At 40.6% G+C, this 12,723-nt stretch overlaps 4 protein-coding genes across 4 annotated transcripts; 3 read left to right on the top strand and 1 right to left on the bottom strand.

The window, feature by feature from the left end:
• The first annotated feature begins 2,527 nt into the window (after nt 1-2,527).
• LOC110844401 (lipase 3) lies at nt 2,528-4,590 on the top strand. Its single transcript, XM_022090593.2, has 9 exons — nt 2,528-2,774; nt 2,851-3,058; nt 3,133-3,256; nt 3,327-3,363; nt 3,432-3,576; nt 3,659-3,729; nt 3,808-3,963; nt 4,045-4,272; nt 4,333-4,590. Exons 1-9 carry the CDS (start codon nt 2,568-2,570, stop codon nt 4,492-4,494), a joined length of 1,338 nt encoding a protein of 445 aa, XP_021946285.2. The 5' UTR covers nt 2,528-2,567; the 3' UTR covers nt 4,495-4,590.
• A 386-nt stretch (nt 4,591-4,976) lies between these two features.
• LOC110844384 (lipase 3) lies at nt 4,977-6,834 on the top strand. The gene is made up of 7 exons (XM_022090572.2): nt 4,977-5,239; nt 5,320-5,518; nt 5,592-5,715; nt 5,786-6,035; nt 6,112-6,273; nt 6,343-6,567; nt 6,629-6,834. The coding sequence occupies exons 1-7, from the start codon at nt 5,084-5,086 to the stop codon at nt 6,788-6,790; spliced, it is 1,278 nt and encodes a 425-aa protein (XP_021946264.1). The 5' UTR covers nt 4,977-5,083; the 3' UTR covers nt 6,791-6,834.
• A 355-nt stretch (nt 6,835-7,189) lies between these two features.
• On the bottom strand, nt 7,190-9,868 carry LOC110842613. The gene is made up of 2 exons (XM_022088378.1): nt 7,303-9,868; nt 7,190-7,212 (listed from the first exon to the last, which is right to left on the bottom strand). Exons 1-2 carry the CDS (start codon nt 9,866-9,868, stop codon nt 7,190-7,192), a joined length of 2,589 nt encoding a protein of 862 aa, XP_021944070.1.
• Nucleotides 9,869-10,280: 412 nt separating this feature from the next.
• On the top strand, nt 10,281-12,302 carry LOC110842611 (lipase 3). Its single transcript, XM_022088376.2, has 7 exons — nt 10,281-10,613; nt 10,695-10,893; nt 10,981-11,104; nt 11,172-11,421; nt 11,527-11,688; nt 11,765-11,989; nt 12,049-12,302. Exons 1-7 carry the CDS (start codon nt 10,458-10,460, stop codon nt 12,208-12,210), a joined length of 1,278 nt encoding a protein of 425 aa, XP_021944068.2. The 5' UTR covers nt 10,281-10,457; the 3' UTR covers nt 12,211-12,302.
• Nucleotides 12,303-12,723: the final 421 nt, after the last annotated feature.

Below are 12,723 nucleotides of genomic sequence, written 5' to 3'. Positions count from 1 at the left end.
GAAAGTCGTAAGAGAAAATATAGAATAAATACATGCAAAACGGATACACTTCAATTTACAATTCGTTCACATAATGAGAAAAGTTTCTGTAATAAACTTTCTCCTAATCACACTAAAGCTAGTTACGTTTGCAAGACAGGAAAACAATGTGGACAACTTCCTTCAAATAATAGCTTCATCCAGCAACCTTGTTCAAGACGTCCTAATTTTCTATTCCTTTCAATTTACCAACATTTCCTCCTATTTTTCCACTTACGACTTGATCCTCTCAATTTCTGTGAGACAGTTAACTCCACAGAAATTAATAGTCGCTTTACCCTCAAAAGTGGTATCCTTACTGGCAAATTTCTCAAGAAGTAGGGCCCAGCTCAAGGCATGCATCCATTTTCGAAGTCATTCTATTCCCAATATTATCTTCCTCTTTACCAAACCAATATCCACTTTTAAGGATATCTTGATCCACAACGAGTTCACGATTTCGAGAGATCTCCTCATAATTGTGACCCCAATTGGAGTCCGGGCACAAGAGGTCACGTTTGACTCTCAGATCCCCAACTTTTTACCAAGATATGCCATTCACATTGAGAGTAGCAACAACTTTTCGACATTAGTGATCAATGTCTTACATCCGTTCGAATCTAGCGTAAGCAAGTGGGTAAAATATTCCGGAAAACATAGGATTCACCAAAAACTGGTTTCTTCTCTTCTTCTTGGGACGAGGAAAACCGTGCGTTTTAGGGACCCCCAGTTTTCTAGGGCATTCTTGCTTCTCTCAAATTTTAGAGATGACCGACTTCTCGGTCGGGTTGGGAGTATTCTTCCCCTTTGTAAAGCACGACGGAGCCGGCTTTCCCCATGGAATACCTTGATTGATACAGTGATTGCCTGCGAGATATCGAAGCGACTTAACGTCACGGCCTATTCACTTCCGTCTTACCCATTTCCCTCGGTAGGATTTGACTCAATTTTACTTCCCTTCAATCGGGCAGGGTTCTTCAGTTGGGGGCACAGTTTGGAAGTTGGTAAGTTGTTTAGTTAGGATCCTAATTGACAATTTTTTCCTTACTTTTTGTCCTCTTATACAGGATTCCTGGTACCGATCCACTCCAACATTTTCGATCTTGAAGGAATTTTCGGCCCTATTGGATGGGAAGTCTCAATATGGACGTTATCTTGCACAATTCTCGTTACCACATTCATCTTTACCTGTACCCATTTCGTCTCTCCAATCCTGAACATCACCCGCTTATCTCTTTTTAATTCAATAGAAGTGGTTTGGCGTCCCATCCTCGACCAGTGCAAAGAACGGCTACCTCTAAACAACGATTTTTTCCGAATCGCCCTAATCCCCTGGCTCTTTTACTGCGTCATCCTAACAGAAACCTACCGGGGAGAATTAGTCGGGTATTTAATTCGTCCTTCGGGGCACCAAGTCCCAGAAACTTTCGCAGACCTGGCAAATTCTAAAAGACCCATCTTTATCCACGGAACAATGAACATAATTCGTGTAGGAAATGGAACAATTGCAAAAAACGGTACGATTAGTAACACAATCGAAAAATACTACTGTACTCCTCGAAGTAACGCGTATATTACGCTCCGAAAAGACGTCGCATTCCGGTCAAACCTCGCCTTTCCTAAGTTACTCGCCCAACTGGAAAATTGCAATGGTCGTGGCGTTTCGGAAAATTTAAACGCTGTCCTAAATCGACTAACTACATCGGGTGATTCCCTCCTAGACGAAGTGTATCGGCTGATCGAGTTGCAAAGTGCGATGAGGTCAATGACCTCGAGCTACGTTGAACCCAAATTGTCTAAAGAATTGGTTTCAACACCGATCTATCTTTCCGTCGCGGATGATCTTTTTCAACCCGAAGTGCTCCAACTTTTCAGCTACATGAGAGACCAGGGAATTTTTCAGGCTTTCCGTGGTGGGATGGAGAGTCAAAGATTTTTTGTTTTTTGGAGAAGTTTTAAGCAGCAGTGGAAATTATCTAAAAATGATTCGTCATCTGATTTATTGTACAGTGGAGGTTTACAGCAGCAAGCAAATAAGGGACCTGTCATCCTGCAATTATCACACGTGGCAACTTTGCTAATTATGTTTGTCATATTAATGGCAGGATCTGTCATAACGTTTTTGTTGGAGCGAATGTGTAATTGTATTCGTGTGAATTGCAGTATTTGTAAGTATTGAGTATTTTGTAGAACTTTCAATTTTAATTAATTGCTATTTTACCGTGAATAACAAATGTAAGTTATACAGAATATTGACATTGCATCACATCACCCAAGAAATTGAGTCTACTTATTCATTATTGGAAATGTTCGTCATTTAATAAGCAGAATAATAATTATCTAATTAATACATAAATATCAATACCAAAAACTTCTACTTCAGTAGCATCAATTATGACGAAAATTTATTTACCTAAACAGATTGAGTGATTGATCGCATATCGATGACATTAATGGCCTCTGCTTCTTCGAAAAAGTAATAAAAACGGCAATTAATTCGCATACTTATTACACTCGTCAACACCACTTCTTTTTATTGCTTGGTCAGAATGCAAGTGTTGAAGGACACGATGGATAAGAGTGCTACTATTTTGGGTAACTTTTCAAGGGCACTCATCCTGATAACATGGTGGTTATCATCACCATTTGTGCATGGGGTGGATTTGTCGTACTGCGAACTTGACGATGCAAATATTTGCTCGAAACTTGTCACAGACGCGTTTCGAGCATATCCAACGTATAGGAATCTCACTACGGTAAAATACATATAGCGAATTTGATTTTCCTCTAAAAGATAAAGATTTCGAAAAATGTCATATTTTTTTCCCTCAGCCTGATCTTATCCGACGCCTAGGTTATCCCGTCGAGAAGCATCAAGTGACCACAGACGATGGCTATATTCTCACCATGTATCGGGTCCCATATTCAGAAAAATCGCCTCGAGTTTCTCCTGGTGGGGTCAAAATCCCCGTTTATTTGATGCACGGTTTTTCTGCGAGCTCCGTTCAATGGGTGTGGCAAGATCCACCAAGAAATTTACGTGAGACCGTTAATTGACATCATATTATTTATTAAATTAGAGATTTCTAAATCTTCTACCTGTTTTCTGAACAGTTTTCATGCTGGTTGATGCCGGTTTTGACGTATGGCTGGGTAACGCTAGAGGAACGCAGTACAGTCTGGGTCACAAAACACTAAACAGCAATGACTCTTTTGATACGCGGTATTGGGACTTCAGGTACGAAATTAGTGGTCCATGCGTTTTTAGTTTCTTAGTAAATTGGTAGTAAGTATTTCTTGTATTATAGCCACCATGAAATGGGGATGTACGATATTCCAGCCACGGTAAGGACCTTATTTTTCTGTCATGTTGAAGCCCTTAGAAAATAGTAAACTCAATCTTAAAACCACAGATAAATCTCATTTTAAACGTCACGAGACAAGATTCCATCTACTACATTGGACATTCGATGGGTACAACACAATTCTTTGCGGCCATGATGCTCCATCCCGAATTAGCGCCCAGAGTAAGGACAATGTTCTCCCTCGCTACTTCGGGTAATTAATTTATCAGTCTAAACCTTTAGATGATTTTATAAAATGTAATTTAAAAGTTAAATTCGTAAATCTTTATGCAAAGGTTATCAACCAAACGCTAATAATTTGTTCTTTCGAGCAAATGTGCCCCTCTTGGCCCCGTATGCTGGAGAGGTTTGCATCATACCATAAGTAGTTATCTTTCATTTGAGAAATATAATTTCAATTTGATCTACTTTACTTTGTACGCAGCAAGTAATCGATGCCGCCTTCAGGGGCCAGTTCCTCCCTTATATTTTGCGACGAGGAGCTTCCACAGAATTTTGCACTCTCGCTGTTTTCAACTGTGGCATTTGCTATTCTGCGTACGCTGTCTTATTTGGGCTTGATCCGTGCCAAACAGATTTTGTATGACATTAAAAAAAAAATATTTGTACTACTGTGGGTCATTTATTCGTGCTAAAAATTTCAAACTTTTACATTTTACAGGGAAAATTACCAGCCGTATTGGCGCACTTACCTGACACCACAAGCGTCCGAGTAGCGTCCCATGTATCGCAAGATATGCAGTACGGCACTTTTCGGCAGTACGACTTCGGGTTTATTAAAAATTTGAGGAAGTATGGCAGTATAACTCCGCCGGATTACGATTGGAGCTTGTACAGAGTTCCAACCGTGATTTATTACGGAGACAATGACAACCTTGCCGTTCCAGTGGTGAGTTCGTTGTAGAGAACATTTTGGGACAAATTTATACTAATATTTGTTGTACAATAGGACGTGCTAAGAACAGCTTCAGCCATGGGTGCAAACTTGAAGCTAATCAAGCGTATAGACAATCCATTTTGGGATCACTTAGATTTTGTTCTTGCAAAAGACGCTGATTATTACCTATACAACGATATGCTAAATATTATGAGAAATCATACATGGGGATGATTTGAACAAAGAATAAATTGGGAATGGTGTAAATTAATTAATTTATATAAATCAACTTGTTTTCATGCTAAATAAATATAAGATCAGATTATGTCATTCCGTTTATGACCTTCACTCTGATCTTGCAGTCTGTCGTGAGGAGGGAAAGGCACCGTAGATTTTTAATGCATGGTAATAAAACAGATCACATTTCATCAAATACTGCACATAAATATGTATCCAAAAATGCCGCAGCACAAAGAACACATAGATGGTAACTTATCAAGTATGCATTTACATAAGTAATCATAACGATAGAATATGCATATTGAAATTGCTCCATTGCATTTTTAGCAAGTTCCTTTGTGGATTAATGTGATATTCATTTTATGGCTTGCATATATGTACGAGTTCTGTCTGATTCATTGAACCTTGACGTAACTCTGGGTCATAATTACTGATCTTGGAAGTTCTCATTTCAATTGAGCCTCCAATTTTAGCTAGTGCAAAATAGACGAAGTTTGTCGTTCGTCCCATACAGATTAGCAAAACAGTTATCATATTACTTACAAATCTGTCCTAAGTTCCTCGGGACCTGGAGTCGGGAATCATGGATATCTGTAAAGTTTTATTCCTACTTGTCGTAGGGACATGGGGCACCTTAGTATCTGGCGACTTAACAGAATGTGACGCCCTCACCATGATTTGTGGAAATCTGGTCGAAGAAGCTTTAACCACATACCCAAATTACGCAGAGAAGAGAACGGTACATATTTAAGTACTTACACACAATTGGTAGATTACTTACTGATTATCATTCTAATTTAATATGGGAATTTTGACTAGCCACAACTCATCCAACGCTTAGGCTACCCTGTTGAAGAACATAATGTCACCACGGACGATAACTACATTTTGACCATGTATCGAATTCCCTATTCAAACTCATCTCCACCGGCACCGGGGAAAATTCCGGTCCTTCTGGTTCATGGCCTTCTGGCCTCGAGCGTGCAGTGGCTTTGGCAACCTCCAGATAAAGCTCTTGGTAATCCTATCTTAATAAATGTGCGATTCCGTGCAAATCAAAAGGAATGATGCTAAAAACCATATTTCAACAGCTTTTATGTTGGCCGATTCTGGTTTTGACGTATGGTTGGGAAATAGTCGTGGAACTTCATACTCGCGAGGTCACACCTTTCTCCCAAGTAACGATCCGAACAATTTGGCCTACTGGGATTTTAGGTGCAAATTTTTGTATATGCAAATCATTTTCCTTCTGAACATTTATCACTTGGGACGCCAATTTTTGCAGCTTTCATGAAATGGGACTCTACGATCTGCCAGCGACCGTCAATTTCATCAATGCATTGACATCTCAACGTATTTACTACATTGGTCACTCTCTCGGGACGACGCAGTTTTTTTCTGGGATTTCTTTAAATCCAGGCCTGGCGTCTAAAATCAGAGCTATGTTTTCTTTAGCGACAAGCGCTTATTCTAACCACATGACGAATCCTGCCGCCAGAGTGCTGGCTCCATTTCTTGTGACGCCTGCCACGGAGGTGCTTTGCTAAGCAATAAGTACTGAAGTTTTCTACGGAATTGATTTATAATTCAAAATTTGACATATTTTTTCAGCAACTCATGAACCAACTTGGCGGAGGTCAACTCCTCCCTCAAGTTATGCAACAGTACGTCGGAAACTTTACGGCCTACTGTACTCAGTACACTATAAACTGCGGTGTTTGTAATACCATTTTTGGATTATTATTCGGAATTGACATGTGCCAGACAGACTTTGTAAGAGAATGTAATTTGGTGTCACTTATTTATAACTTGGTGCAAAAATCGTCGTTTTTATGTAAATAGACACAATTACCAGGAATACTGGCTCACTTGCCTGATACCACTTCCATAAAGACATTCGCCCATATTTCTCAGGGCGCCACCTTCGGAACGTTTCGACGATACGACTACGGACTAAAAAATTATGCAAAATATAACTCGCTGTTTCCTCCAGACTACGATTGGTCAAAGTACCACGTCCCCACGGTCATTTATTACGGCGATAACGACAATATTGCTGTGCCAATTGTATATTTTAACATTTGATTAAACCAGATTGTTTCCAATACTGATTGCTTTGCTCTTTTAGGACGTTTGTGCAACGGCTACCGCTTTAGGTGATAATGTCGTACAATTCAGTCGAGTCAATTATTCAACCTGGGATCACATGGACTTCGTTATTGGGAAGGATGCTGATATTTACCTTTACAACGATATGCTAAATATTATGAGGAATCATACTTATGGATAATTTACGTATTAAACAAAGAATAAATTGGGAATGGTGTAAATGAATTTATTTCCATAAATAACTAACTTATAACAAGTAATAATTTGTTTGCATGCTAAATATGAGGTCAGCTTAGGCCATTTCGTTTATGACCTTCACTCTGATCTTCGGGAGGAGTGAATGGCACCGTAGGTTTTTATTATTGCATGCTTGGTAATAAAATTGAATCCATGTCATCCATAAATATAAAAATTTTCATTGAATTTTTCACTCATCAATTACCTACGCATTTCTTGGATTATGCAAATATACATCTTTAATATTAGATACATGGGGCAGCCATGGACATATAACTTTTAACTTAAAATTATGACGTATAACTATTGTTTTAGATCAAATAATAATCTATACATTGTCTTTTTACATCCATAATATTAGCATAACTACAATAGATATATAAATGAAATTCTTTATAACATAAATATCTCCTCCAGCTTGTGTCCTTTTGGAAGGGATCCTAAAATGGATGCTACATTCCCTCTTTGAACAGTGATACTCATTCTCTGCAATAAAAAGGATGTCGCCCTCTTCTGTGATGTTTGTGATTCTGGACCCGATTTCTTTAATAAATGACAAGCCATCTTTACCCCAAATCCCTGTTGTTTCGATGGCTATTGGGACAAAAAGGAAACTGTCCATAAGTTGTTCATATCTTTTCTTCTTCCGGTCCTCTGCTTTCTCAGCTGCTACTCCTGGGCGAATACTAGTTTGTGGGAGGTACGATGGTGCAAATGTATCGGAACACGTGAAGTCCCACACTACCGATTTTCCTCTTGCCCATGGAATAAGTGTGAGACCATCTGGACGTTTCCCATCTTCACGGGCACACCCAGCTGGCTCTTTAATTATAGGGACTCCTGCAGATCTGAGGGCTCTGGCGATGACATCGTTGGCTGCGGCATGACGGGAGTGACGTCCAGCACTATTTTTGCAACTGAGACCATGATAGCCTTTCGTGGACACTTGTTCACCACAAGAACATTTGTGGGGCTGGCAGATGTCACAGCCTAGTCGAAGAGCGGCGGCGATGCGAAACGTCTCATTAGGAAGATGTGTGCCGAGTTGAGGAGAGGGGATAGCGTTGAGCCACGCTCCAACATTGGGTTGTGACATGGCGTGATAGCGAGCTTTGTCTTCTAATGTAGTCGCATTAGTTGTGAGGTGATTGATTACACCTTCCTGTTGTGGTATTTCCCATATTGCCTGGATACCTCGTATCTCGAGTGGAGGAAGTGGCGATGAACCAAGTGATTTCCAGCGTTCCTCTCCTTCTTGGATGGCGGTATCGATGCCATGTAAATGTGGTGGAAGTAGGCGTTCCGCAAGAGGCAGGGAGCTATAGATAGACGCTAGAAAGCACGGAATCGCCACATCTATAGCGTGTCTGACCCCAAGACCACCTTTGTTGACGGGTAGAGAGGACTGTAACCAGGATTGAGGGGAAAGGGAACAGTTGATGATTCCCTCCATAGCATTTTTTAATTTGGCATCATAAAGAGTAAGGGCGTCAAATCTTCTCCATGTCGGTGCACAGCGGAGAAAGTATATTAGGCGAGGTGTTGACATGGAGGCACGGAGAAGGAAAAAGGCTGAGTGGGAGGAGAGTTTGAGTAGCCGCGTGCTAATTTTTTCCATTTCCTCGGTTTTGGCTCCTAGTATTGTAGGAATGGCTTCATCGGTGAGTGGGACACCTAACAGCATAGCACTTTCAGGAGAGATCTTTTGTATCCCCGGAGCTGTTGAACGAAATAGCTCAAAAATTTCGTCACGAGTTTGGTCGTCGACTACACCCAGAATTCCCACTTCACATTTTGTAGTGTTAAGGTGCAGACCGACTTCTGTCCCCATACGTGTGATGGTTTGCATTGCCATTAAGACTTTCTCCGGCGAATCAGCAATGGTTGAGTCATCTAAGTACCACATATTCAGCTCTGTGTCAATCAAGTCCACAATTGGTTGGATCACGAGAGCGTAGAGAGCTGGTCCGAGTGGATCACCTTGTTGAACCCCACAAAGGGAGGAGATGGGTGTTCCCGCGAAGAAAATTTCCGAGGGGGAGGAGTAGGCCTGGCTCACGAAACGGTAGAAATTTGGGAATTTTTCTCGAATGATTTGGAGAAGTGTGTCTCGTCGGATTTCATTGAAAGCATTACGGAAGTCCAATTTTAAAAAAGCCTTGGGGCTATCATGTGAGTAATTCCAGTAAATACGTGCTGCGTGGGCTGCAGCTTCAGCGCCTCCTTTAATCCCCACTCCTAGTTGATGAGGGGAGAAAATCTCGACCAGAGTAGATGACATACGGGCGACGGCAATTTTCGAGATGAGACGACGCCATGTATTGCCGACAGCGACAGGACGAATGCCCCCAGTTTTCTTTCTAAGTGCGGTCATGCAAGCCCCGAAGAAGATTGGGCAAATAGATTTTGGCACGTCTCCCCTGAGAACAAGATCTAAAAATTTTAGCATCGCGTTTAGTAAATTGGTCCCAGGTTCTCCATTCTCTGAGATGACGAGGTCCTTCAAAATCTGAGGGCGAAGAGAGTCAAGTCCTCCTGCCGATCCTGGAGCGAAACTAGAGATTGCGGTGAGGACTTCTTTGGGATCAACAGGGGCCAAAACTTCTGCCTTGTCCGGTGCGTTCGGGAAATAAGTTGGCTCTGGATGTGGGGGATGCTTAGTGATGAGGGCATCCAAGGTTTCTTGATTATTTGGGGCAATTGTGTCATCAGAGGTCAATAAACGAATTGCACCCCGTACATCGCCGTCTGCCAATTTTGCTTCCACCTTCTTTGCAATAGTTTCTTGAGGACGTGAGGGTTTGGCGAATTGTGGTCGTGGTCTCGAGGGTGTTACAATTTGGGTTATTGACCACTGCAGAACTCTTGATTTCACCCATGTTGTTAAATTTTTAACTTTGACAGATTTGGTGGGAACAGGGACGACTGCGTATGGAAACGAGAAAAGTTTGAACCATGATTCCTCCGAGTTTGTGGTGATCACTTCCTCTATTATTTTTGCAAGGGCTTTAGCTACTTCCATCCTTGCACCTTTTGGGACTCTTCTCAGCGTGGGTACTGTATTCTTCAGTTGCGATAACTCAGCACCCCAATTTCTTGGAGCATGTGGGAGTAGTGCCATTCCTCCTCCGGTATGATGGATATCGGGCAATGTTGGTCATCATGGGTGGAGAGATTGGCAGCAGTGGTGGAAGTTGGTGTCATCATTTCATCATCATCATCATCCATAAATATGTATCTAAAAATGCCGCAGCACAAATAACACATAGATGGTAACTTATCAAGTATGCATTTACATAATTAAGTAATCATCACGATAGAAATATGTACATATATGAAAATTGTCCCATTGAATTTGTAACAGCTAGGTTACTTTGTGAATACGGATAATGTGATGATGAGTTCATTTTATGGCTTACACGAGTTCTGTCTGATATTCATTGAACCTTGACGATGTCCTAACTCTGGGTCAGAATCACTGATCTTGGAAGTTATCATTTCAATTGAGCCTCGAATTTTAGCTGGTGCGAATTTGAAGAGGATATTTCTCACTAGTCCCACACATATTGTCAAAACAGTTCCAAATCTAAATTCCTCGGGAGTCGGGAATCATGGATATCTGTAAAGTTTTGTCCCTACTTCTTGTGGGGACATGGGCCTCCTTAGTATCTGGCGACTTAACAGAATGTGACGCCCTCACCATGATTTGTGGGAATCTGGTCCAAGAAGCTTTTACCACGTATCCAAATTACGCAGATTTGAAAACGGTATTCACGTACAATTACCCAATTAAAGTACATTACTTACTGATAATTATGCTAATTTAATATTGAAATAAATTTGATCAGCCACAACTCATCCAACGCTTAGGCTACCCAGTAGAAGAACACAATGTCACCACTGCCGATCACTACATTTTGACCATGTACCGAATTCCCTATTCAAACTCATCTCCACCGGCACTGGGGAAAATTCCGGTCCTTCTGGTTCATGGCGTCCTCGCCTCTAGCGTGCAATGGCTTTGGCAACCTCCAGATAGATCTCTTGGTATTAAAGTAAATATTATTAATATGTGCGCAAGTCACTGAAAATCAAATTTAGGAATGATGCTAAAAACCAAGTATATGTACACAGCTTTTATGTTGGCCGATTCTGGTTTTGACGTATGGTTGGGAAATAGTCGTGGAACTTCGTACTCGCGAGGTCACACCTTTCTCCCAAGTAACGATCCCAACAATTTGACCTACTGGGATTTTAGGTGTACATTTTCGTAGCGTAATCCTTTATGAGTGAATATTCATCACTTTTTCCAAAATTTTTTACAGCTTTCATGAAATGGGACTCTACGATTTGCCAGCCACTGTCAACTATATAAATTCATTGACATCTCAACGTATTTACTACGTCGGTCACTCCCTCGGGACGACGCAGTTTTTTTCTGGGATTTCTTTAAATCCAGGTCTGGCGTCTAAAATCAGAGCCATGTTTTCTTTAGCGACGAGTGGTTATATTAACCACATGACGAATGCCTTCTTTAGAGCGTCGGCTCCCTTTCTTGTGATATCTGCGACGGAAGTACTAAAAAAATATAAAAAAATCGCGAGAATTCGCGAAAAAATAAGTTCCTAAGTTTTCTTCAAAAGATTTATTCGTACTTTAATACTTGAAATACTCTTTCAGCAAACCATAAACCAACTTGGTGGAGGTCAATTCCTGCCCCAAGTTATGCAGCAGTACATCGGAGACTTTACGACATATTGTACGCAGTACACTTTAAACTGCGGTGTTTGTAATACCGTTTTTGGAGTATTATTCGGAATTGACATGTGTCAGACAGATTTTGTAAGATGGTGTATTTTGCTGTTACTTTTTACAATTTGGTGCAAAATCGTACGCCATATTTTTTTTATATAAATAGAGGGAATTACCAGGAATATTGGCTCACTTGCCTGATACCACTTCCACCAAGACATTCGCCCATATTGCTCAGGACGCCACTTTGGGAACGTTTCGACAATACGACTACGGACTAAACAATTTTGCAGAATATGGCTCGCTGTTGCCCCCAAACTACGATTGGTCGAAGTACCACGTCCCCACGGTCATTTATTACGGCGATAACGACAATCTTGCCGTGCCAATTGTAATACCAATTTCAAATTTAATCAGATTGTTGGCAATACTAATTCTTTCGCTTTTTAGGACGTTCTTGCAACGGCTAACGCTTTGCGTCCTAATGTCGTACAGCTCAGTCGAGTCAATTATTCAACTTGGGATCACATGGACTTCGTTATCGGAAAGGATGCTGATGTTTACCTTTACAACGATATGCTAAATATTATGAGGAATCATACCTATGGATAAAGATATCCAATTAATAATAAAAAAGTGATTGATATTATCAATCAATCATATCCGTTTTAATTAATACATGTTTTGTCCAAAAAGTAAAATTGTATCAATGAAATAAATACAATTTTGAATTTTATTTAAACTCTTATCTTCTCAGATCATGAGGAATACAAAATGATAATATTACTTACCCACATATTTCTGCACTCTATTTTGGTCTGTTTGTTTGCTTGCTTGCATTCCTGTCGCGCCATGTTGTCTTCCTTTCTCTTGCTGGGCACGCTTCTTCTTCGGCGTTGCTTGACTGCTTGGTGGATCATTGAGAAGCTTCGCTTCTAGATATCAGCATTTCATGGTTTGACTGCTCAGTAAATACATTTCTTTGGTCATTCATCATCCAGACTTCATGGTTAGAAGATCTACTTCTCCAGCCTCTCTCTCAAGTTTTAAGTTTCTGAGATTTCTGAAAAGTTTGCCAACCAATATTAATAATTGAAGACCAGTTTATTGGAGACCAGTTTGAAC

Source organism: Folsomia candida, unplaced genomic scaffold, assembly GCF_002217175.1.
Source record: "Folsomia candida strain VU population unplaced genomic scaffold, ASM221717v1 Fcan01_Sc002, whole genome shotgun sequence".
NCBI lineage: Eukaryota > Metazoa > Arthropoda > Collembola > Entomobryomorpha > Isotomidae > Folsomia > Folsomia candida.
Note: the sequence above shows the minus strand (reverse complement) of the source record. Positions and strands in the feature narration are given on the sequence as shown.